At 37.1% G+C, this 26,250-nt stretch overlaps 3 protein-coding genes across 8 annotated transcripts; 1 reads left to right on the forward strand and 2 right to left on the reverse strand.

Moving 5' to 3' along the window:
• Nucleotides 1-201: 201 nt before the first annotated feature.
• Nucleotides 202-6,333, reverse strand: LOC147569382 (mitochondrial inner membrane protein OXA1-like). The gene is made up of 10 exons (XM_086655859.1): nt 6,225-6,333; nt 4,529-5,026; nt 4,100-4,190; nt 3,047-3,091; nt 2,590-2,648; nt 1,734-1,809; nt 1,490-1,621; nt 1,106-1,213; nt 927-981; nt 202-685 (listed from the first exon to the last, which is right to left on the reverse strand). The coding sequence occupies exons 2-10, from the start codon at nt 4,990-4,992 to the stop codon at nt 402-404; spliced, it is 1,314 nt and encodes a 437-aa protein (XP_086511985.1). The 5' UTR covers nt 4,993-5,026; nt 6,225-6,333; the 3' UTR covers nt 202-401.
• Nucleotides 6,334-8,195: 1,862 nt separating this feature from the next.
• Nucleotides 8,196-11,775, reverse strand: LOC147569383 (putative F-box protein At3g61730). The gene is made up of 8 exons (XM_086671951.1): nt 11,291-11,775; nt 10,443-10,648; nt 10,209-10,253; nt 9,476-9,640; nt 9,311-9,358; nt 9,011-9,181; nt 8,740-8,847; nt 8,196-8,403 (listed from the first exon to the last, which is right to left on the reverse strand). The coding sequence occupies exons 1-8, from the start codon at nt 11,377-11,379 to the stop codon at nt 8,312-8,314; spliced, it is 924 nt and encodes a 307-aa protein (XP_086528077.1). The 5' UTR covers nt 11,380-11,775; the 3' UTR covers nt 8,196-8,311.
• A 1,111-nt stretch (nt 11,776-12,886) lies between these two features.
• LOC147569384 (uncharacterized) lies at nt 12,887-24,882 on the forward strand. 6 transcript variants are annotated; one of them, XM_086655863.1, is made up of 7 exons: nt 12,887-13,979; nt 15,618-15,768; nt 18,767-19,406; nt 20,080-21,415; nt 21,515-21,598; nt 21,948-23,492; nt 23,664-24,882. In XM_086655863.1, the coding sequence occupies exons 2-7, from the start codon at nt 15,765-15,767 to the stop codon at nt 24,723-24,725; spliced, it is 4,671 nt and encodes a 1,556-aa protein (XP_086511989.1). In that variant the 5' UTR covers nt 12,887-13,979; nt 15,618-15,764; the 3' UTR covers nt 24,726-24,882. The 6 variants fall into 6 exon arrangements, with proteins under 6 accessions (XP_086511989.1, XP_086511986.1, XP_086511987.1 ...); XM_086655864.1 differs by having other exon boundaries at nt 13,011-13,979; nt 15,614-15,768; XM_086655860.1 differs by having other exon boundaries at nt 12,932-13,979; nt 21,948-24,882.
• The last annotated feature ends 1,368 nt before the right edge of the window (nt 24,883-26,250 follow it).

A 26,250-nucleotide genomic window follows, 5' to 3' on the forward strand; every position in this document is an offset into this window, starting at 1 on the left:
CGGCATTCCCCCTCTTTATCAGCAGCTTTCCGATCTGCGATCCTTACAAAAGATGATAGGCCATGACCAAATAGGCTCTTCTATGGACTCCGCATATAGACTAAGCACCCCTCATTATGAATTATGAAAATCGAAAGACCTAGTGGGTATAGTCCTATTTGCGATGTTCCTATATCCCTAACTTTGACTGTAAGACAAAAATTTAATTATAAATATAGTTGTATAATGTTTCAAAACTACAAAATTCAAGATTATCACAAGTTCATCCATTCTCAAACATATCTACCCTATTTAATGATCTCTCTCTCTCACTTTCTCTCTCTTAGTTCAAAAAATTGAAGGAATACATGTAGTTTTATTGCATAGCTGAATTGTTACACGCTGAATTTGAAGCTTTGAACTTACCTCTTCTTGTTTTTCTTTTTTCCTTTTAATTGCTTCTCTAGACTTCTAATCCTCTGGCTCATAACTGAGGATGAAGGTATTCTTCTTTCTGCAGTTTTTGACGGCTCGTTGAGTAGCGAAGACGACAATGAAGAAGAGGAAACTTCTGTAGCTTTTCCCGGAGTCGAAAACAACGACATAATTGATTGTGGTCTTGCAGAAGAGGTAGATGTAGCTGAAGTTGATGGCGGAGGTAATAATGGAAGGCCGAGTATCTTTTTCACTTCAGGACGTTTAAGAACTGCAGAAAACGAAATACATATACGAATTTAGTAAAATATAACATAGAAAAATAAATAGCAATTAATGTTCTCTGTTTCCTCATTCGGAGAGTTTATGATAGATATAATATCTGGACCTTCTAAACATAACACCTAAGCGGCAACCCTATCAATGTTCTTTTTTCGGATGAAAACCTATTTCAGGATTGCCTATCAGTTGCTGTAAAAGAAACTCCCAAAGAAAAAAGCAAATGGACTCACCTAATCCATAAATGAGAGAAAAGAAGTTGGAGGTCACCCAGTAACAAAATATTGCCTGCGACAAAAAATTGAAACCCAAAGAAGATTAGTCATGACCTCATTGCCTATTTTAAATCAAACATGATATGTGTCCTAATAATCAATAATTTGCAAAGTCAGTTGTGAAGAATAACGCAGACCTTTGGGAAACTCATCGTAAATGGAATTGTAAGCACAGCAATGAGTCTAGAGAAGTTCTTCATGGTGCCAGCAGCAGTATTTCCTTCCATACCCTCTTGCATATTGCACTACGACAAAGGAGATCAATCAATTAGGTTGAAGAAGTGGGTAGAGAAGTTGTCGGATCATCATTGATGTGGTTATAAATATAGTGAAGTACATAATAATAGATGAACGAGGAAGTATGTTCCTCGCCTGAAGACAAAATTAGAAAGAATGAGTCTGTTGCAGAGTAAGTTCATGACGAGTCAAGGACTAGATAAATGCTGATGAAAACCCATAAGGTAAAACCCGAGAGAGTAATAGAAGTTAAACTACGTGTTGATAGAAAAAGGAATGTTTACCTCCACAGTCACCAAAAAGGTCAATGATGTCACAACTGGAAAGATATATAAAGCGTCTGGAGTTGTGAGGTCGGTAAACCAAAGAGCTCCACCCTCTTTAAAGGAAGGAACTTTCTCTACCATGTTTGTAATCTACGAGAAACAAATACACAGAGAAATGTTTAGACTTTTAGATCCCAATAAAATTTAGAAGTGATTTGAATAATTATACACGATATCAGATATTGTGACATAAAGAACTTACAGCCATGAAAAAACTGATGAAAATGGGACCCTGAATAAAAAGACCCTTCAATGGAGTAAATGGAGTAACCCCGTGCCTGTATAATCAATTAGCCATGGAAAATAAAGATATTTCATAGAAAGAGAATGTATATACAAGGTTTATAGATACAAAACACAAATAGATGTGAAAGGTAAACTTTATCCGGAAAGCCCACAGACAAAGAATAAACAAATGACCAGCATGACTACCAACGAATGCCGCAACTCAGACTTTCCTCAAGAGAAATAACCATATATTGTGAGAGATGTTTATGCTATGCTCTAACCTAAGATGCCAACAATTCTGAAGTTTGAAAATCAGATTGGCTATGGTGAATGTCATAATAGGCAATTCATTGGGGTATTGAAGATCCTTTATTTGACCGTTAGTACATTTTTCTCTACCAAATGGACAAGATACAGATGGATTTGAGTGATTAATTAAGTCAGCGAAGAACGCCATGAGCTAAAGTGAACAAATACATGATACTCATGTTTCAAGAGCATTAGAAAAGAAAACAAAAAAAGGGATCACCGGATCTATTTTGCAGCTGGAAGACAGAGAATCTGGAGTTCTCTTTTAAACCTTTGAGTGAATCTGGAGTTTACTGTAGCAGCCTACCAGGACCATGCAATTTTATACAAACATGGAAATAAGCACTCCCGGTGTACAGAATTGCATCATGATTTACTTATGTGGTAAGAATGTATGGGTCAAACTAGCGCAAGAACTTTTTATGGGGCATATGGCGGGTAATAGGAACACAAAGTGTGTTTCAGAAACGGGAATAGCTTCTCTCATATCAGGACTCAGGTATATAAAAATAGTTGCTTACTCGTTGAACAGAGCCTTCATTCGTTTCTGACCCTCAGCAAGAGCCTTAGGATCCCCTGCCTGAAAAGTAAATCATGCACTCATATCAATAATTATTCTGGTTCGCTAAATTATGTTTGTCACTTTTGTAAGGGAACGAGGCAGAGTTATTTTAGTATACATCATTTGGAATTGAGTAGTTATCTTCGATATCCTAATTTATCAACACAGACAGAAGGATATTCTTCATTAGCCCTTCAACCTGAAGGGAATCTATTGGTCTGAAGAAAATTACGCAAATGTTATGTTGTACAACATCATGAAGCCTTCTAGTTGTCTTCTTTTCTACGTGGTATTCCTGCAGCTCACTGTATTTTCAAGTTTAAACAAGGTTCGCCCTAACACATCACATGCACCAGAATGCTGTTGATTATTAATGCGAAAGGACCCATAAAATCTAAGAGAATAAGATGGCATACCTCATTTATCTGTTCTTTGATTGCTTCCAACTGTGGTTTCATCAACTATATAATATAAACATGAATCAGTAGAAAAGACAAAAAGATTAAAGAAAAAACTCCACTAGAAGGAATAGTAAATGGGACACAATTAGGATAAGACTAAGTGGTGTCATGGGAATCCACAGAATTGTGCTCCAAGTTTCCTTCGAAAAGATTTTGGAGCAATGGAGCAGGCTGGGCCATTGGAGTACTAAGAAAGAACTTTGGAGTCTCATTCCAAGTGCAATAGTTTGGTCCATTTGGAAATTTAGGAACTCCAGTACTTTCAAGGAGTGTAACACCCCCAACAGCCTTGAGATTGAGGATGTCCTAGGTCTCTTATATCACTGGTCTAGAAATATGTCTTGGGCAAAAAACCTAACTTATTTGGATTTCATTTTGAATTGGGAGGAGATTATGAAGTATGTAGTCTCTCATAATTATCCTCCCTTTTCTTTGTATTCTTTCCCCTCCTTGCATTAAAGATTAATTCAAACTTTTCAAAAAAAAAAAATCCACAGAATTCTGTTAGGTTTCTTCCCCAAGAAAAATTTCATTTTGTAGTCAATTTTTTATTCTCTCGTGCTACAAAGAATGAACCTGCTACATTCAAAATGAATTCTCTCTACGAATATAAACAATTAAACATATAACTCAATCAACCCACAAAAGTAACTCACTCTCAGCTCAAGAAGAAAAAAAACCCACGGACAATATACTAACATTCTAACAATCGATATGCGTTTCAAGTCGATATTATGAAAGAAAATCGGTCTTATGTCCGGTAAAATTTAAGACCCAAACATCTGAGAGGCAGAGTGGCACACTACGGACTAGGTTTGGAAGTTTTCTTGTAATAAAATCCACAGATAAATGGGATGCCATATAGGCATTCATGTAAAAAAACCCTATTTTTGTATCTATCTTTCCATCAGTAGACAAAAAGTAAATTTCAATACTAAACTCTGATAACAGAGAGTAATATAAGTGCAAATGAAGAGTAATTAAGACATAAACAACATTGCTACTTACAGCAAGTTTAGATGAAGCTTTCATTTGATTTATTGAAAGTGGAAGTATGGCCACTCGAATTATAAGGGTTGTTAATGCTATGGAAGCCCACCTGGAAAAAGATACTAATTTATACAAATTCTAAAAGATAAAAGAAGCTCCAGCAGGTCATAGCTCAAACAACAATTCCAACTTCTATGAATCGTGGAACATGGTATTTTACTTTCTTCCATTGCCACACCAGGCGGTTTGCTAAATGTGATCATTACAGCATTAATATTTCAATTGAGTCTCAAGAACAACCGAGCAATCAACATGAAAAGTTGAAAATAGAACATAGCTCACATAAGACAAAGAAGATTAAGACTTACCAAGAACAAACAAGCAATCAACATGAAAAGTTGAAAAATGGAACATAGCTCAAATAAGATAAAGAAGATTAAGACTTACCAATTTAAGCCAGTAAATGAATGAACACCATCAATGAAATATTGTAAGGCTGCAACAGGTAAGTAAGAATCCGCAGCTGCAACTGCCACTTCACTTACAACCGGCCCTTGAGAGGCTACCACTTCCAAACTCTTATCTGATAGAATTTCAGCAACATCACCCATGTACTCTAATTTATCTGAGCCTCCTCCAACCGCACCAGAAGAATAATAACAAACTGAGGAACCACGATCAGGAAATATAGAAAATGATGAAGATCCTCCCCCTCCAAAGGTGGCACTAGATCCACCTATATTGCTAAATTTGCTATTATTTTGCATGAATTTATAAATTGTAGGTTGAGATGGATCAGCTACAGGCGGTTGGCGTTTACTTTCATCTGTGTAATGAAAGTACCCAAAAGACGGGTGCATCCGTTGTGAGTAAAGGATGGCCCTCGTGGTGATGCTCCGTCTGTAGGCCATCTTTATATGTCGACTTTTTTGCTCGAAACAATTACTGCATAGAAGGGAAGATAAGGAGATACAAACAGTAGATAACATCAAAAGAATAGCACTATTGAGATAACTCTACTAGATCTCCGATAGATATTAATAAGAAAAAACTCAAAACATATTACAAATGAATAAGCTCACACGAAAAATGGTCCTCCTCTATATTTTTATTTATTTTTTGAATCGTTTGAGTTATAAATGAAAAAGATGTACAAAGACCTAGAGTTTTTCTAATCCAGAAGGGTTGCAGTTTTGGCACCTTCAGGCCTTTACGAGGAATACATTGTTGTCACTAAGGCTTCCAATTTACAGTTTACCCCATTTATCCCCCCCTACTACTATAAATGGTTCTATTATTCCAATTCACAGATAGAGAACATTGGAAAGAAGTTAAATGACAGTAGAGTTGGTTCCACACACTTTGGAAGAGTTACTTTCACAGTGGAAAAGAGTCGGTACGCGGCAAAAGGAGACTTAGTTTTTTTTTTTATTCATCACAATAACCATTCGCCGTTCCAAACAGAAAAAGAATGAAACCAGGCATCCATATCAAGGTTTGAATTGCTTCTGAGAAAAAAAAAGACTAAACTCCCAGTCTAGAATCCAGGTATACAACAACAAAAGCACTTAAAACCCTAGAATTGAACGCCGGATGTAGAAAACATGAGAAAGAAAGAGAGAAAGCAAATGAAACACTAAATCATTATTTGGGGACCAAATTGATGATATACACTGAATGAATAATACCTAAAAACTAGGTCCTTAGTATCTTACTTTAAGTTGTGCACAAAAATGACAGAGAGCATTACAATTCCTGCTGAATTGTCTTTGGGCACTATAAGTAAAACCCATTAATTCATTCATTCAACTAACTTGATTAAGACAAATACCATTGATCCTAGTAATCTAGTTAGATTAAGCTAAAAGTTAGTATTAATAACTAGAAAAAAAAAATCAATGAAAAAAAAAGTGAAACCGAATGTTATTTACGAATCAAATTCAAACCCATTCATTAAAAGCTTGTATAATTTAGTGTAATCTAAAAGATACCTGAATGGTTGAATCCTAACTTGGTTGATTCATTTAAAAGTGGTTTCAGAAGTGAACTGAATCTCAGTAACTTAAAAACGAAATTGTGTTCTTACAATTGTGAAGAACAGAATCAAAAGGAACAAGAAAAGAAGAAATTAAAACTAGGGTACCTGTTGAAATTGTTTCTCTGTTTCGCACGAACGGAGGAGAAAAATGGAAAGCAGAAAGAACTGTTGCTGCTGCAAGTACTTTCTGAAGGGCCGAGTTGGAGGACTTGTTTTCCTTTTTTTTTTTGTTTGTTGAAACAGGACTTGTTTTCCTTAAAAGAGGTTTAATATTACAAAGAGGTCCTCGTCTTTCTCCATAATTACATGAAGTTTCACAAACATTTTTTTTGGAAAGTGACGACTCCTCTCAGAATGGAGTTTTGCAGTTTATGTCAACACTTTTCACAACTTGGGCAACCAAGTGTTGACAAAGTTTTACAGACATTACCTAGTACCTGTTTATCATTTTTGGTAGAGGCGAGTCAGTGAGTAGGGGTGGGAAGTTAGCCGTGTTCAAAACCTGACAGATTGGTCGTTTCTTGCAGGGGAAACCCAATATCAGGGACATGGATTTGGAGTCTGAGGTGAAGTGCGCACAAGAGAGTGCAGTGGCAAAAGAGGCGTTCGTCTTGCTGATATCGAGAATGGCCTTTGCACCCGCCTTGGTTTGGTGTCTTTCATCTGAGATTGTGGGGCTTATTTGCTTTAAGAGTCAGGGCGATAGGGATAATGAACTGGGGCCCCATTTCTTTCTTTGCCACAAGTGCTACGAAATCGTCACTAACTTTGGCATGAAATTCCTTCCCCCAGCAATCAAACTACTCAAGGGACACAAGCTACCTGAAACCCGACACTAGGCTATGTCCGTCTGACCCGATTAATCAACTAGGTTAGCCATAAACAATATAAAAACGCTTAACTAGCGTACAACATGAGCCTATTACACAACTAATAGGCCCAAATGATCAGAACCATTATTTATTATTTGATTAGCTTGTTGCATTCCCAATAAGCCTATTCAAAAAGCGCCTATGGTGGGTTTTGTGGAAATAATTTCAATTTCATCAAGTCCGAGCTCAACCGAAAACGACAGTGCTTTTGATATTTTGGAGCATGGGACACGTGACGCGAAATTTTATGTGTTCGCTGGAGGTGAGAAAAAAATTGGCTTGTTCGAACCAAACCAATCTTAATAAACCATTTGATATTTTAGCCACGATTTAAACATTTTGGAACCGCCCAAACCAAATTATAGGTTATAGCGGTTGGTTATGAGAATCTTGGCTTGACAAGGGGAGGTTCACACTTTAGAGTACTATTGCAGTGGATGGGCTTCACAATGCCTAATATGTCCACTTCTGATTGGCTCTACAAACTTTAAGGAAATATATAACATTTAGCAATGATTGGTATTTTTCTCATCCAGTGGGCATACCAGCCGAACCAAACTGAGCCAAGCAGAACTAGGTCAAACATAACCTAGAGAAGAATTGATTGGTTCGGACTTTGGTTGAGTAGAAATTTTCTAAAACTGAGCATAGGTCACACTGTCTTTGGTAATTCTTTACAAATAACTATGGCAGTTGATTCTCTGGCTCCTTATTGTAAATCATACCACTTAACCCCCTTAAGCTAGCGATTCGATACCTTTTCCACTACTCTCTCATCATTCTCTCCATATCTTCCTTCTTCTATTTCAATAGACTCTTATTTAAATGGAGTCTAATTTTTCTTTTATATCAAAAGGGAAATATAAGTATCTCAAGCAATTAGAAATATCTATTAGGAGATACCCATTGGAAATTGTTTTAGGAATAATAAATTCTGATTCAGGCTGAACTTGGAGTCCCAAAACAAATAATTTGTTTGTCATACCATCAGAGAGAGAGAGAGATGAGAAAGTTTTACTTTGGAAATTTTCTTTTTTCAGGTTAGTCCATTCAAATCTTTGAAATGTTATTGATAGTCCTAAATTGTTTATATGGTATGGAGAAAAAGAGCAAGAACAAATAACAGAAACTTGTGCTTAAAACAATATTATGTGGATCAAAACCTGAAATTAGTAGTGTAACCATGGTGTAAGAATTAGTAGTGTAAGGAGTAAAAAGGATTCAAAACCTTTTATATCAATCAATATTGTAGGAGTTTAAAACAAAGAAGATATATGTGAAATTTTTGATGGACTTACACTTGTGCTAGAGCATCAGCTATTAAAGGAGTTGGTGAGAAATTCTAATTGAAACAACTTTTCCATCAGTTCCATGAGCTTCATCTCTCATTTCATGATACCTTACATGAAGACCTGCCAGAAGGAAAGGCCAAAAATAAGTAAGTTATCGAACCCAAACATTCCAGTGATCGATTTAAGCAAAAGCCACGTAGTGTTCGGTGGTGTTTTTTTTCATTATCTGAATCTGACTCGTCTGAGCTTAGTTCGTCTGAGTTTGAGTTGTCTTCATTCACCTATTTTATGACTGACTCAAATTCTGACCTAAAATCAGCCGAAGTCAACCATTCAGACGAGTCAGACAATTATTAACATACTGAAATGAATCTGTGGCAGACATTTTTGACCATTCAGACAAGTCAGATGTGAATTCAGAAAAATAAATGCGACGTTTGTGTTTTTAAGTATTACCATCGTTCTGCTGTAGGTTAGTGTTAACAGCTACTGCAAAGCAAGCGATCCGAGCTCTGGGTTGCCAGTCACTGGGTTCAGCTAACCATGACTTTAGATTCCACACCTCTGCTAACCAAAATTTGATGTTAAGCCAAGTATTTATTTAAGAGTGTTGTTATATGTAAGAAACCAGACGTTGATTATTCAGTCCAGTTCTAGGTTTTGTTGATTTTGATCCATAGTATATTTTAAAGTGACTGGTCCAGTAGAATGTGGTAGTAATTGTTACCTGAACTAGCAGGGTCTTTGAGGTGTTTAATGTCAAAAATGGCCCCAGTGGCTCTATCAAAATGTTTCTTCACTTGATGAGATCCAATCTCTTTGTATTCCCAGCTTCCATTCTTATAACCATCACTTAAGAAGAGCTCTATGTGCCTTGCATCTAAAGTTTGCATTGTCCCTGTTCAAGAAAAACAAAATCCCAAGGGTATTTCGATCAATAAAATTTATCTGATAATACTCGAAAAGAAAACTTCGTTTTCTTCCCAATCAGCATATATTCATGTCGTAATAGTTATAGATTTCTTACCTTCACAAGTGTTGAGATTACAAACAGGACAGCGAACTACCTGTAGATCTGAAATCATGTATCGACGTCTGAGACTTAAGTTACCATAATAACTTCTACTATGATATCAAAATTTCATAAACATAAGGAGGCACTTGAAGCAGTTTTCTAAGGAAGTATGTATACCAGCAATCCAGATCCCAGTTTTGACATTTTGTAAGATGCAAGAGCTAGTACTCTGTAACATTTGCTCTATAGTTTCTCCTTTGGGGATTTTAGCAGGCAATGACAGTTCTTCACTTAGTAGAGCAATGGGCGATTCAAGAGAGAAGGCACCAATTCTCTTCCAATCTAACATAGGCAGGAAAAACATAATTTAAAGTAAGATTGTTGAATAGTTGAAATGGTCACATCAGACGCATTTAGTTTGTATATAGATGGTCCAAGAAAATCAATAGTTCCGACGACAAAACAGCCATTGAATCATTTCTACGTAGAAAAAAAACAACTATGCGGAAGCAAGTACAATAACAAACACATAAAGTAAACCTAGATAAGCACATCAAATCGAGCATAGCATTGGTTGGTAGGGCGTGTTAATCTGTTACAAGAAAAACGCAGAAACGTGATTATAACATATTCATAGCCCGAACCCTGAAGTGTCTCTGGATCTCTTCAAAGTTCACCTAATTCCGGAAAATCAGAATCTAAATGAAATGACCTCCAAATAAGTCGAGTCCTGAGATTGACGGTGGGAATTTTAAAGACACAATCTCATTGGTTTTACAAACAAGACTCTATATCTTCAACTAAAATCAATAAGCTCAAATCATAAAGTAACTTTTCAATAGAAAGAATTATTCGAGCATATAATTTATCTTAAATCAACTAGCAAAGATAGAGAAGAGGAATTTCTTACGTATGTGATCCTCTTCTTGCCGAAACGTGTAGGAGTGACTCCCATCTGAGATAGAAAAGTAATCTGTCTTAATCAACCTAACTGTTCAATTGCAATTTAGGTGCAATATTAAGAAAATTAAGAGGCTTCTTCCACAAGGTATATCTAAGCCACGACGGCAGAAGGCAATTGGTTTTTCGGCTATGAAGCAAAATTAGAGTGTGAAGCATGAAACTCTTTATGTAATTTAATTACCAAATGCTGAAGCATAGAGTTGTTTCCATTTGAAGGAAACATTGTGGTGATGTTGATGAACTTTAAGGTCACGAGTACAGGCGAACTTCCAGATAGTATCTTCTTCCAGAATAAGGCGATGGAACCAGCGGCTAGATGATCCAAGCATCACCAGGCTTTTCCCGTCTAAATACTTGGCTATCTCCGTCCAGATATCCTCTTCAAACCTGTTTAATTGTGTTCACAAAGCAATAGTAGAACGACAACAAAATCAATGAAGAGAACCTGAAATAATAACTTCTCTGATTTCCTAAATGTGTTTGTTGTTGAAATTTACATTCCTTATTAATTTAACCTAGATAAACTATTCTTTAGCATTTGAAGTGTGAATTTGATGAACTTATCTGCTCAAAAAAGTTAGATAATCAAATAAAATTTGATATTTAGAGTGATTTTTTATGTTTAAGATGCAAAGATCAATAATCAACCGATGATAATTCATGAAAGTGAAGACTAAACATTAGATCAGTCAACAAAATAAACAAGATCAGATAAATTCTTTTTGAATTTGAATTTTCGAGCTGTGAAGATTTCAAAGTTCAGATTCTTCAGGTTGAAAATAATCTATCTAAACTAGTAACTGATTCAAATCGCTAGTTAATCTTGATGAAATCTTCATTTCGATCGATCTTTTTACTTTCACCTAACTGAACATATAATTTAAGCTGAAGCTAATCACTGACAAATCAATTCACAGATCAGAGAATAAAATGATCTCAAGAAATATTCATTCGAAATTCACGTCGTTTATTTACTTGCTAAGAAAAACACAAACAAACATAGATCTAGATTCTAGAGAGAGAAATTACCCGCTGAAAATCGAATGCGGAATGAGGAAATTCGATCGAGGTGAAGAGCAAGAACAGATTGAATTATCTCTTCTCCTTAGTTTACTCATTTTCTCTCTCCTGTTCTATGATGAATCTGTGGGAGTTGAAGCTGGAGGACGAGAAAACTTCTGAAATATTGACAAGAACGACTATTTATAATCGCGGGAAACGGAGAATTTCAAATCTGTAAGATTTTCAAGACATCTGAAATCCGTGACGGGAGTGTTAAGTCCATTTTGGCCCCCTAATTATGTCCATCTCATCAAAATGGACCCCTTAACGATGACCAACTTCTATTTGGCCCCCTTTTGCATATTTCCATCACTCAACATTAACAATTGTCTCTATTCATTCCTTTTCAACCTTCCTGACAAATTAAGTTTGCATATTTCCCTTCTCTTTCATAGTTGGTCAATCGGGCACTTGCATGTGACCGCATCAAAACCCCAAAAAATACTTTTTCCAGCACTTGCAGGTGACACAATCACAACAAAAAAAAAAAACTTTTTCCTTTTCTTCTTCCCCTGTATCTTCTTCCCTTGTATCTTCTTCCCTTTCTCTTTAAACAAAAATATTCTCATGAAAATCGTTGGCGACCACTTCTCGTATCTCGGAGAAGAGAGTAAAACACATAAGAATTAATTTTTTGAAGACGGGTAATTAGAAAAATAAAAAAATCAGCAGTCAAAGTTAAGGTGGATTATTTGAGGCCTAAAGAAAAGTCTTAGAGGAATAAAAGACTTTGTCAATCAAGATTGACTTAGGGGGTATACCCTATTTTTTTTTTACCCAAAAATGAACTTGATTGTATTTCAACCCTTAATCATCTTCAACTGACCTCACCTCCACCCCGCAATTTCCTACCATCACAACTTCCGATCGCCGACACCGTCAGCATTCACCACCGCCATTTTTTTCTCATGTGTCCTCACTGTCTTTCCTGAAAAACATATCTCCTCTTCCCTCTCATTTCTCACCACCACTAACTACTCCTTCCCACCATTAACCCCAACCCAATTAAAAGAACTCTTAATTCATTCTCACCAATTACTCCAAAATCTTCATCATTACATCCAATCAAAGGATTTTCCTTTGTAAACCAACAAGAAGATAAATTACATAAATGGGTTTTGTCTCTTCAATCGATTTTACCAGGCGGGGATTGGTGGAGACTAGTGATAGATGGGTTAGCTTTACTGCTTTTGCTTCTTTTATTCTTGATGCGGTTCACTTTGTTTACACTAAGTTTACCTATACCTATGATTCTCAATTACCTATGTAAATTTGATTAGCGTTTAAGAAATTTGGGGAAGAGCTTATTAGATTAGTGGGAATACTTATTAGAGTGGAATTATGAACGATTAATCTGTTCATTGTATAGTTTACTCGTTTTGAATCTCAAAAGTGAAGGAGAGAGCAACTTGAAAGAGAAAGAGAGACAAAGAAAAGGAGATAGAAAAAAAAAAGACAAGATGAAGTTTAGGGAGCAAATAGTAACAACGTCAAATTTAAGACCTAAAATAAAGATGTCTCGTAAGTCAAATTTTATTGATCAAAGTCTTTATGTCCAATAGATTTTTCTTTATTCCTCGATAACGCCACCAAAATTAACTTCACTTTGAAAAAGGATCATTTTAGAATTTATGAAAATGGGAGGACAAAAGTAGGGGGCAAAAAGGAAATAACCCCTTCAATTTTTGGAAAAGGAAGGAAGTTATCCGGGTCTCGGGTCGAGATCGTAAAAGTTTCAGCAAAATTTGCATTAACTGAAGATCCAGATTCAGAATTTTATCCCGCAAAATATTGGATCAACTTTCCGCTTACAATTTTCGTTCGACTTCGATTTTTTGTAAGCTGATATTTGCAGTGGATTTTCTTCCTTCAATTTCAGTATCGAAGGTAATCTAGGGTTTCGTTCTTTCTCAACTGCTTCATTTTGTTGAATTTTAATCATGCTGCCTCGCTCTAAGCAACATAACCGTCAGACACACAGTTCAAAGGAACTTAGGGAACGTTCTGATTTCGAAAATGAGGGGTTGAAGGGTAAACAATTGGTGGGGAAGAAACCATTGTTAGGGTTTCTGTTTTGGGAGAGAGGGGAAAGCAATTTTATTAGCTTGGAAATGGTAATGGTGATCTTTTTGGAAATTAGTTGGTTCTAGGAGACAGGAAGAGGGAAAGGATGTAACTGTGTAAGTGTTCGATGGAAAGGCTTCGAGGATGATAGAGGTAAAACTGTAAAAGAGAGAAGCCTCAAGGTTTCTTGGGATGATTTAGAATAAAACTAGCCTAAAATTAGTTGAAAAATGAAGGTTTTAGTTGATTTAAATGGTAAGAAGTCTAGTAGGAGGACTGAGAGTTCAATGAAACAGAAGAATGCATGACTAGAACTTGAGAGTGGTGAAATGGCACAACTTGGTGATAGTAAGGTTGAAAATCTGACTATGAGACTGATTGGAGTGAGAAAGAAGTTCATCGGGTATAACGATTCGAAAGAAATAGAACATGGTGAACGTAGGGATAAGAAAGTTTGATATTCGAAGCGTGGAAGATCAGTTGATACAGTACCAGGAAGAGGCAGCGAGGATACTGACTTGGGTAGCACAAGGAGCTCAGTCGGGACACATTGGAGATCAACTCTATCGGAATCGAGATCTTGGAAATAATGGTAAGTTAAATTGATCATCTTGCCCTATTCCTGCTTTCATGTTTACCTTGGCATGCTTATGCATTCAATACTAACAGTAACAGTTCTACAGTTCCTTATGAAATACTATTTTCGTACAACTAATGTTTTTAATTATTAATCCCATTACTCTGTTTCGGTTTGATCATCAAATTTATGCATTTAGATGTTATACCAAGGGGTTATAGAAAATTCGATTTGTTTTAACCTTCTCCATGTGAAATTTGTGCGAGCGTAGAAAACAAAGTTTTTAGGTTTCAAATTATTTGATTTTTGTTTCTCATATATGTCTCTATGTAAAATTAAATATTGTGTGAACTTATATTGAGTGACGAATTCAGGAAATTATAATATTGAAATCAAATGTAGAATTGCTAAGATAAGTGCAAGGTTTAATCCCTTTGGATATTTCTTATGAGGTTAGTCCATCATAACCCATTCGCGCAGGGAGAAATCAGGTAGAACTGATACCTCTAACAAACCCATGATGGTAATATGTATATGCTCCGAGATGAACAACACAGGGTCTTTTCTAGATTTAGTTAAGAATGTGCTTAAGTAGCTCTTGCAAGATGGTTTAGGTACTCAAGGAGTTATGGTTGCAATTTATTGCTTGTTAGGTGCTCATGCTTACATTTTGCTAAATGAGGGTATGCTAATATTCTTTATGTCTTGTAAAATAGTTGGGTTTCTTATGTTTTCTCATCTGCTTACTGGATGAATTTGTATTGAAGGATTTAGCTTTAATCTTGTGCAAAAATCCTAATGTGTTTTGGGAAGGAATATATGGAAAGATAGGTAGACCACATGACATTTTTTCATTTTTGGGAGCATGTCACGTGTTTGTGTGATTCTCTTTGAATTTTTAATGGATATTTTAAAAGAAGCAAACCAGTTAGATGAGGAGGATGGAATTCCTTATATTGAAGGAATCCAATTCTTACGAAAGGGTAATCCATGAAAAAAAGAAAAGAAAACTAGAATGCCTTAACCTTGGCTTTCAACCCATACGTAAAATCCCTATAAGATAAGAGGTTAGCCTATTCCTTTCTCCCACTCCAGTGCAGATCACACCGCTCTACGATCATCTCGCTGGTCTCCTTGTTCTTGAGATGACATGGTGTGCGTGTCTGTGTGTGCTATATGTCTGTACATATATTATATGTTTATTTGTTCGGAGAGACAGATTATTGTCAGTTAATAACTGATAATGTATATGAACTAGTTTTTGTTCTTCTTCAATTTAGAATAAATTTCTTGTTAGTAATACTAGTATAATGTAAGTTATCCTAGATTTATAGCTATTGAAAATGTGAGTTGTACTTTTGCTCAAAAAGGAAAAACGATTGTGCTGTACTTTGTATCACAACTTAAAATATATGATAAGCTTAACGTAAGATTAAATAGATAGAACACATTTCAAATATTTATGTATATTACTTCCCATTTTAATTATTTATTCATTTATTAATAAAGATTTTGGTTGGTGCGACTATCAAGGGTAGTTCCGGGTGACCCTGAATGAAAAGCAATACTTGGGCCTAATCCAGTGAGAAATCACCGAGGTTTAGGTCAAACATCAAGCCAATAGTTACCTAACGTTTTCTTCTCTCAAGACAGGCATATATAAGGGGTCAAGAAAATAGAATGGGCCAAAGAAAGGGGTTTTCTCCAAAACAGTAGAGAAGACTGACAAGCCGAGGTTGGGGATCTGTTAGATTGTGAACTTTTTAAGTGCTCGGAAGAGATCGCGCGGAGCCGCCGGTGATGGGTATCTCTCTCTTCCTTCTCTATCTCACTCTCTACTATTAGTGTTTGTTCAATCACAGATTTCTTACTCTTTTAAAGTGGATTTCATTCCTTATAATTTTTAGGGATTTGCCGTATTTCTTTTGTAGCCTGTATATTTTTCCTTACTTTTAAGAAAATTCTAATCGGATCTCAGATTGGTTTTTTCTCTACAGATGTGATTTCTTTGTTTATTTTGTAGGTTTTTTTCTTAGTTTTACTCTTAATCTAATATTTTTATCGCATATAGCAATACTATGTGATATTGTGCAAATGTTTCTGAAGCAATTTTTTGAGAATATGCGAGAGATCGATTTCTGAAAATGTGGTAGTCTTGTATAATCATTATCAATGTATGACAAGTGCAGTATTTAGAGCTATGCTTCTATGCCTAGTTATATTCGTATTGTCTATTCATTGCCGTTGTTAAAGAATAGAGGTGCTCTAAAGATATCTTGGTCTTAATTATTTGATACTCGTTGATGCGTGTTTTTTAAAGATTAGAGGTCATCTGTAAAGCTTAAATATGATCTTTAAAGCTTAAATATGATCTTTAAAGCTTCAGCGTTGCTGTATTGTGCTTGCTCTATTTTTGATTGTCCTGAACCACTGTTGGTTCCGAAATTGTACATTTTGATACATATCAACAGCACATACGAAATTCTATTTCTTATATCATATGACATTTACATATTCTACTAGTTTTCTAGTAGCACATAAGAAAATATATGAATGGACACCCCTCTTAAGCCCATGAGGTCGTGGGATCGATTCTCGGTAGAAGCAGTTTCCATCAAGATTTATCCCATGTAATTTAGGCTATAAATAAAGTAAATAATGTAATAATTTGTCGGGCTTTAGGCCTCTTTCATGTTGTTGGGCTTTAGGCCTCTTTTATTCGTGGTTTAAATTAGGCGGTAATCGTGCTTATCACATCTTCATGATGTATCAATGCCTTGTAACGACTAACGTAGATCGTAGTCGAATTCTCAAAAAAGAAAATATATGAACTGGATAGACAAATTAAGTTCAAACAATGATGTGTACCTACTATGATCATATAGTCATGAGGCATTGAAGGCAGGACTTTATCTAATAAGAAAATGTAGATTGTTGAAATACGTGCTAAAAGACATAAATACTTGCGAGCAAGAATATTATTATACATCTTTCATGGAAACCCTCTGAACGGCAGTACATACATAACCAATTCGTTTGTTTCGATATGTGAAGCATATAATGTCGATCAACTGAATTGCAGGGGTATCCAATTGGTCAATAGATGTATATGTGTGAAGAGGCGGAAGAATCAACAGACCATCTCTTTATACATTGCAGAATTGCGTAAGACATATGGAACTATTTTGCTAACTCCCTTAAGATCACTAGTGCCTTCCAGAATCGATCTACCAAGCCATAGAACAATTAGGCGCTGAAAAAACCGAAGCAAGGAATAGTTATTTGGAATTTGATTCCAAAAGCCATCCTCTGGTGCATATGGAAAGATAAAAATAACAAGGTCGTGAAGGAGAATATCTATTATTGAATTTAGTTGTAGAGGATGTTAAAGAAATTCTGTTTACCTGGAGCAGAAATCTGAAATGGGCTAGCCATCCTCTGGTGCATATGGAAAGATAAAAATAACAAGGTCGTGAAGGAGAATATCTATTATTGAATTTAGTTGTAGAGGATGTTAAAGAAATTCTGTTTACCTGGAGCAGAAATCTGAAATGGGCTATAACAAAGCCGTTCATTGACTTCGTTTACAATTGGGAGGCTTTAATGTCGTAACATAGATCTTTTGTATTCAAAAACTTGTCTACAGCTATTTATATAATTCAAATTTTCAGAGAAAAATGTAGACCTTGTCTATAAGTTGGTAGTTCGTGGAGCTTTTATGGGTGAATCATCCAAACAAAGTCACTTCGCGTAGGACTTGCATCAAGCTACATGCTTTTTTCTTCCCAAAAGTAATCATCTACAGAATCGGGGTTTTCAGAAAATTGTGTTTATTCATAAAAACATCGAAGCTCCTTCTGTACCAGGACACTATTTTGTTCTAGACAACTAATGAATTAAAGAGATGGTTGTTGTTTGGAGAATTAAAACTAGAATGAGTGTTGATGCTAATTATTGAAGGAGAGAAGGGCTTGTTTTCAGTCATCACCAGAATCTAAGTAGTCAGTGTTTAAATATCCGCATACTGGTTAGGGGGTGGTGACACACAATATATCGGTGATATATTGGATACTTTTTCTTATCTGTTAGTTGTTAATGAACGACATATCTGCGATGTCTACTAACATTGACCTGAACCACTACTAGTAACTCATCTAGAGTTCCTGTCAGGAAACAGTTGTGTTACAAAACATTGTTTGGTGCCTGCGGGTTGTGGACATTAGTTCTAAATTCAGGTCTAATGGACTGTCCAGTATTCACTATCAGTTGGACAGCAAGAATACTTGAGATGAGAAACTACCTTATAAACATTTTGGATCTTCTTTTATTGGTTAAGTTTTTTTTTTTTTGCGATGTTCCTTACCATCTCTACTGAGGTGGAAAGGGACTTGAGTACGAGTTATCTTTCTTCTTACAGTTTCTTTTCCCCATTTCTTCCATTTTTGTCCAATGTTTAATGTAAACTGTTACATCCTTTTATTTACTTTCTCAAGTAAATAAAAGATCCAAAATATGTTGAATTCAGTGACACTACCAATTATGCTAACTCCAGTAGCATCCTCTATCTTAGGACTGCATTAAGTGAAACTCCTGTTTATGAAGTGTCATAGTTAAATATGTTGAATTTTTACCTATTTCCAAATTTGTTTTTTTAAGCAAAGTATTGTTAAACCTGAAAGTTTTCTTTTACAGTTCTAAGGGCTGCCGTTAACGCAGAGCAGATGTTGATGATACGTTTTAGATCTATACATTTTCTTATTGAATTATACTTTGCATGCTTACATCTCTTTTTCTGTTCACAGAGTGGCCCCGACAAGATAATCTGCGCAATCCTCGTAAAGATAAGGAACCTGAGAATTGGAGGAGGAGAAGGAGAGATGACATGGGTGAAAAGCTCAAGTATCAAGATAACCTAAGTGATGGTAACTATAGAGAAATGTCTTTGAGGGAAGATCGGCCCAGCTTAAAAAAACTTAAGGGTGAAAGATCTGGCGGAGATCAATATAGGAATGATGGTTATAGAGATATGTACCGAGAAGATGTGAACATGGATTACAGAAACCGAGAAGATAAATTGAGAGGCGTGCGCTCCTCAAAGGATCACAGAAGTGAAACACCTGCTCCTAAGCATTTCCGGGATGAGAACCAACAGAAGAGGCCACCTAACAGTGATTGTGATGAAAGTACCCATATTGATGGCCGCGTCACCAGATATAAAGGTGATAAGGACCGTAAGTGGTCCTCCAAGGATGAAGAGGGGCATAGTGATCTCACATCTATGAACACCCCTGTGCGCCGTTCTGAGGTAGAGAAAAAAGCAGAGAGCACTGGAAAAGTAGCGTCTCATGCTCTCCAGCGAATTCCTCAATCACGTGATGGTTCTACTATAAAGAGTAGCGAATGGAAAACATCCAGTGCTGATGCTTCCAACGACCGACGCAGGTATTCATTGTTCTTCTCTTCTGCCTATAAGTAGCTTTCTTCTGGGAAAAGCTTGATCATTTCCAATTCCCCAGAGTGAATTATCTAAAGCGTGACACATCTACACCTTCATTGATTAGGATCTTCCAATAATTCAATTTTTTTATTACATCTAGTGGGGCATCTGAATCCTGCCCTTATGATTTATTTGACCTGTTAGTTTGCTCGATAACATCTGTGTGTTTGACACTTTTCATGTAGCTCAACTTCACCTAAAGCTTGTACCAAAGATGAAATAGTTGGAACATATGTTTGCTCGGTGTAGACGGAAGTGATTAATATATCTCCCGCTCCATATGTCGGCATGCTACATTTGCATATAAATGTATGACACTTAAATGTTCTTTAATGATCTCATGGTTTTACTAATGGGGATATGCAGCAAGTCGAAACGACCACATCTTGCGTCTCTAACCGTTATTTGTGTTATTAGGTTGCATGTAATTTGGGTTTTTGTACTATTAGTACGAAATTCATGTCTTCGTTGAAAAAATGTGCTACACGTTATGAACAGTGGGTAGTTTATGTTGCCTAGGGAGTTGTGCCTACATAGTGAACTCAATTTTATTTATATATACAGTTTTAACTTTTAAACTTTTCTTCTTATTGCTGTTATCGAAAAATAATCGAACAGATCTACCCCGAGGCAGAGCTTTGATAAAATGGAAGGCGGAAAAGGTGGTTCAGAGGATGCTAAAAAGAATTCTGCTATTGAAGATAGAAGAAGTCGGTATCTTCCTTCAGAAAAGTCGGCAGAAAAAATTTCTTCTCGAGTTCATAAAATGGAAGGTGGAATAGGTGGTTCAGAGGATGCCAAAAACAATTCTGCTATTGAAGATAGAAGAAGTCGGTATCTTCCTTCAGAAAAGTCAACAGAAAAAAATTCTTCTCGAGATGAGAAAATGGAAGGTGGAAAAGGTGGTTCAGAGGATGCTAAAAAGAACTCTGCTGTTGAAGATAGAAAAAGTCGGTATCTTCCTTTAGAAAAGTCAGCAGAAGAAAATTCTTCCCGAGCAGAAGGAGAGATACCATCTGTCTCATCAGGTTATTGTAGAATGACTCACTTGCCAGAAAACTCATGCTTTCTTCCTCCACCAGCTCCTCTCAGGCCAGGGGTTGCCAGCTCTTCAGTATCGGAAGATGTCAGAGGTAAGTCCATCAACCGTGCCAGGAAGTATGCTGCTGATGCCAATGCTGTGCGGGGGTTGGGTAATGATGGAGGGAAGGGTATCCTCGCATCGCCATCACCAGTAGCTAGTGGCTTCATTCATTTTCCATATAGGCCACCTCCCAGAGGATTTCACCCAGCGATGCAGCAATTGTCTGCATATCCCGGTGGTCTTAACCCTTACCTTGATTTAAACTATACAGGATATCCTTACCGACATATCCCTTGCGCGGATATTTATTCTACCTATGGTCCTTATGGGTATAATTTGGCAGATGAAGCGTACCTTTCTCATTTGCATGGGTGGCAGGGAAATAATGAGCTTTTAGGATATGATCCTCGAATGGATGGGACACAATATTGGAATCAGAATAGGCACTTCATGAGTAGCCATGGTTGGGAGGCAAGTAGAGAAATGTGGCAGGGACAAAATGCTGGTGAACAAGTGCAGTTGCCTTTGACTACTCAGAAAGACGATAATCTTCAACAGATTCCATTAGATGACACACGCTCAGGGCAACCTCCCCAGCAGCTTCGAACTGATTGTGGTCGTCCCCGTTCTGTGCAAGAAAGCATTGAGGTTGTGAAATCCAGCGAGGCACCTCTTGCCGAAGACTCTACTGAAGCTCCATCAAGAACTGGCAAGGAAGCAAATTACGTCTGTCCATCTGCCCATGCTTATCTCTTTAATCTCGATATCTCGAAAGATCTTACCCGTCCCGAGTTGTATGATCACTGTAAGAACTTACCGGCACATGAACATTCTTCTGTTGAAAAAGTTGTCGAGCATGACTATATAGAGGTAGAAAGATCATAAGTAAATATTTTATTTCCTCACAATCGTGATTCTCTTTATATATATTGAGTTAATTTGTTTCGTCTCTTCCCATTCCTGTTTTAGGAACGCACTGAAGCAGGAGTGAAGTTCTCCAATATCCCTGCCGGCGTTTCACTTTTCCCCACCATCAAGGAGACTCTTTGTGAGGTATGTTCGTGTTGTGAATTTTATTTAGGTCTTTTCTTATTTATTTTTTTCCAGGGAAAAGGGATTTTTCCAATAAATATATTTTTTCACGTGTTTGATAATTATTACTTCAATGGCATATTAAAAGCTCCACACATGTATACTTGTCTGTGGTTAATTTATAATCTACCTGGTTGAAATGAAAAGAATTCAGTAGTCTCAGAAAATGCAGAAGAAGAAAAAACCATTCATCTTTCTCAAAATTTGAGTCAAGTCCAAGAAGTAAAGATTGTTAAGTTGTTTGACTGCTTCTAAATTCCACTTTGTAAATAACGACATCATCACTTATTCGGTTATTTTATATTTGCAGAGAGCGATATCTCTTTACAAGAAGGAATCGAACAAAACGATATTCAAAAAGTACACTCCACAATTTCCTAAGGCAAAACAGGATAAATTCCCAACTAATGAAGAGAAGAAACTTGAGCCAGTTGCGACAACTGATGAACCAGGGCCAAGTTCAGCCGTGGATTCTGAGAGTTCATTTATAGAGAAGAAACTTGAGCCAGTTCCGAAAAGTGACGATCATATGCCAGAGCCAAGTTCAGCCATGGATTTTGAGAGTTTACATAATGAGAAGAAACCTGAGCGAGTTCTGACAACCCATGAACATCTTCCAGAGCCAACTGCAGCTATGGATTCTGAGAGTTTTTACCCTCTTTCAGTTTCTGATCAAGATAAGATTATAAAGCAGGTTCCAGCTTCTAGTGAAGAAAATTTGGAGTCTTTATCAAACGCAGAGCAGGAGTTGGTTGAGGCGTTTCCTCTTTCTAATCTGAAGGTAATAGAGGAAACATTTACAGCCGTGGTTGAGGATAAAGCAGAGGTGGAAACCTCAACTTTTAGTCAGAACCTCGAGGAGCTTATCGAGGTCCCTGTTGAGAAGAAAGAGATAGAGAAAGATACCCCAATTGAGGATGAAGGGGAGGCAGCTATGAAGGTGGAGGACTACTCGTCGGATCCAACTCCAGGTCAAGATAAAGTAGAAGTTCTGCAGAACATGGAGGTTGTGGTTGAAGATTTACCAGACCTAAGTTCATCCATAGACTGTAAAAATTCATATCCTGATTCAGCTTCTTCTCAGGAGAACATGATTGAGCAGATTGCAACTTCTAGTGAGAGGAAAGTTGATGAATCGTTATCAAATTCAGACGGGGTGATGGTAGTGGTAGTTCTCGCATCCGATGAGGTTAAAACAGATGTAGAAACTTCTACTTTTGTTCAGAATCTCGAAAAGCTAGTTCCCGTTTCTGTTGCTAAGGAGGCAGACAAAGAGCTGGATTCAACTCTAGTTGAAGACAAAATAGAGCCAATTATGGAGAACATGAAGGAGGTAGTGGAGTACTACTGCAGAGATCCAACTCGAGTCCATCAAGTAGAGAAAGTTCTGAAGAACAGTAAGGATGTGGTCGAAGATGTACTAGACCAAAGTTCACCTATGGACTGTGAAAATTCATATCACAATTCAGCTGCCTATCAGGATAACATGATTGAGCGGGTTGCTGCTTCTAATCAGGAGAAACTTGACGAGCTGGTATCAAATGCAGACCAGGAGATATTAGTGGCAGTCACCGTGTCTTATGAGGTTAAAACAGATGTAGAGACTTCCACTTCTGTTCAGAATTTCAAAGAGCTAGTTCCCGTTTGTGTTGCTAAGGAGGCAGACAAAGAGCAGGGTTCAACTGTAGTTGAACACAAAATAGAGCCAATTCTGGAGAACATGAAGGAGGTAGTGGAGTACTACTGCACAGATCCAACTCGAGTAGAGAAAGTTCTGAAGAACATGGAGGATGTGGTTGACGATTTACCGTACTGCTCTTCAGATCCACCTCGAGTTCAAGATGAAGAAGAGAAAGTTCTGAAGAACATGGGGGATCAAGATTTGGTCGGTGATTTACCGTACTACTCTTCAACTCGAGTTAAAGATGAATTAGAGAAAGTTTTGAAAAACATGGAGGATCAAGATGTGGTCGAAGCTTTACCGCACTACTCTCTGGATCCAACTCGAGTTCAAGATCAATTACAGAAAGTTCTGAAGAACATGGAGGGTGTGGTCGAAGACTCACCAGACCCAAGTTCATCCAGTAAAAAATCAGATCCTGATTCAGGTTCTTATCAGGATAACGTAATTGAGCAGATTGCAGCTTCTAGTGAGGAGAAAGTTGACAAACCTCTATTCAATTCAGACCAGGAGATGGTAGTGGTAGCTCCCGTGTCTGATGAGGTTAAAACAGATCTAGGAACTTCAACTTTCAACCTCGAGGAGCTAGTTCCCGTTACTGTTACGAAGAAAGAGACAGAGAAAGAGCCACATTCAACTCTAATTGAGGACAAAACAGAGCCAATTCTGGAGAATGTGAAGGAGGTGGTGTACTACTCTCCAGATCCATCTGGAGTTCTAGACCAAGTAGCGCAAGTTCTGAAGGACGTGGAGTGTGTGGTTGAAGATTTACCAGACCAAAGTTCATCCATGGACTGTGAACATTCATATTATGACTTACCTGCCTATCAGGACAACATGATTGAGCAGATTGCTGTTTCTAGTGAGGAGAAATTTAACGAACGATTATCGAATTCAGACCAGGAGATGATAGTGGCAGTTGTTGTGTCTGATGAGGTTAAAACAGATGTAGAAACTTCAAATTTTGTTCAAAACCTCGAGGAGCTAGATCCTGTTCCTGTTGCTGAGGAGGAGGAACAAGAGCCAGATTCAACTCTGATTCAGGACATAACAGAGCCAGTTCCAGAGAACGTGAAGGAGGTTATCAAATATCACTCTTCAGATTCGAAATCAGGTCAGGATAAAGTGGAGCCAGTTCTGAAGATCATAGAGGAGCTGATCGTACACCATTCCCCAGATTCAACTTTCATCCAGGAAAACGAGGATCCAGTTCTGAAGAGCACGGAGAATGTGGTTGAATACAATTCGTCTCCTCCTGAGCAAGCTTCATCACCTCCTGAGCAAGCTTCATCACCTCCTGAGCAAGCTTCATCACCTGCCAAAGATTTACCAAGCACCGAAGAAGACGCAAGTAGCGGAGATGATTCTGAAATCATTCACTTCACTGGGAAATCGAAGGATAACTGAAGGTGGTCAGTGGTAACATTTATTTATTTCGTGTCGAAACAACAATTATTTAAATACTTTTAATAATCAAGGACAAAAATAAGGAGACTTTATTGAAACTTATAATATTCCTTCTATAAGTGAGACAGAAAAATGAAACAAGAAAATTGTGGTTCAATTCAGTGTTCAGATATATGCATACAGGTTGAAACATCATAATATAATCAATTCAGAGTTGGAGTATAAAAATTTAGATGATCTCTGCTCTCAGATAGAGAGAGTGGAATTATGCGTGGTGATTTCTCGATGGCGAATCAAAGCTTGGTGCCACTTTTAGAAGGTGATCTGAAGCACCATATATGAGTTTTATGGATTTTCTCTTTCTAGTCAATACATATTTCTTCGAACTTCCGCCACAATTTGAATTGGAGTTGAGATGTTCCTAATGAACTGGTCGAACCTATGACCTCTTGGTCTTACTCCCCTATTTTTAAATTTCAAGGTCGTACCTAATAGAGCTAAAGTATCTCTCTCTAACAATGACTTTGATGTTGTACTTCAAAGATAGAGATAAATCCCTACTTTTCTCTTGTCCACAAAAACCTTTCTTTATCAAAAACAGAGCAAACAGAGTAAACAGATACTCAATCTGAACCAAGCAATCAAGGATGAAAAGTATAAAATTGAGTTGAGATTACCGCTGAAAAGGATTCCATGAACTAAAGAACTCCGATTAAGTACGAGACATTGTTTACATGAATATGATCCAATATTTGTTAGTAAGCTTTAGAGTTTTAATATGTTTTTACACAAAGTTATGACGATCAATTAACAAAGTTAGACACCAAAACATAAAAATAAGATCAATCAGAGTTGTGCGATTTCTGATTTCTCGATGGCGAAGCAAAGTTTGGAGCCATTCTCAGAAGGTGACCTGAAGCACCAGATATGAACTTTATGGATTTTGTCTTTGAGTCCCAATCTATCAACCATGACTTTATAGTTTGGACCAGTCAATACATGTTGATTCAGACTTTGCCAAAATTTAAATTTGAGTTGAGATGTTTCTCCTTCTGAATCGACCACCTTGACATCCACTCCTTTCTTGTTTGTCTCTGTAACCACAATATCATTCTTCTCTGTACTGGTTAAGTAGTCTTCCCATGCTTCAGTAGATGGGATAAATAATCTCCCCTGTTGTCGTTTTACATCGCTATGCTCAAGTTTCTTTTCTGTTAGCCACATTAGGTTGGTGCCGTTGTTTGCAGTGATTAACTTTTGGAGGGTAGGAGGCACTGGTCGTTGTTGTGGTTGTAGTGGTGCTTTTATTCGAATTGGTCGTGGTGCTTTTATTCGAATTGGTCGTGGTGCTTTTATTCGAAATGGTCGTGGTGCTGTTATAGTAGGCATCTTTCTTGGATGTGGTTGTGGTGGTGGACCTGGTGGTGGTGCTACTCGTAGTGGTGGTAGTTCTGCTAATCCTAGTGGTGGTGCTGCTACTTGTAGTGGTAGTGCAGCAGATTTTGGTGCTAGTAGTGGTGGTGGT

Source organism: Eschscholzia californica, unplaced genomic scaffold, assembly GCF_041429995.1.
Source record: "Eschscholzia californica isolate CP2 unplaced genomic scaffold, dmEscCali1.0.p SCAF_1, whole genome shotgun sequence".
NCBI classification, from domain to species: domain Eukaryota; kingdom Viridiplantae; phylum Streptophyta; class Magnoliopsida; order Ranunculales; family Papaveraceae; genus Eschscholzia; species Eschscholzia californica.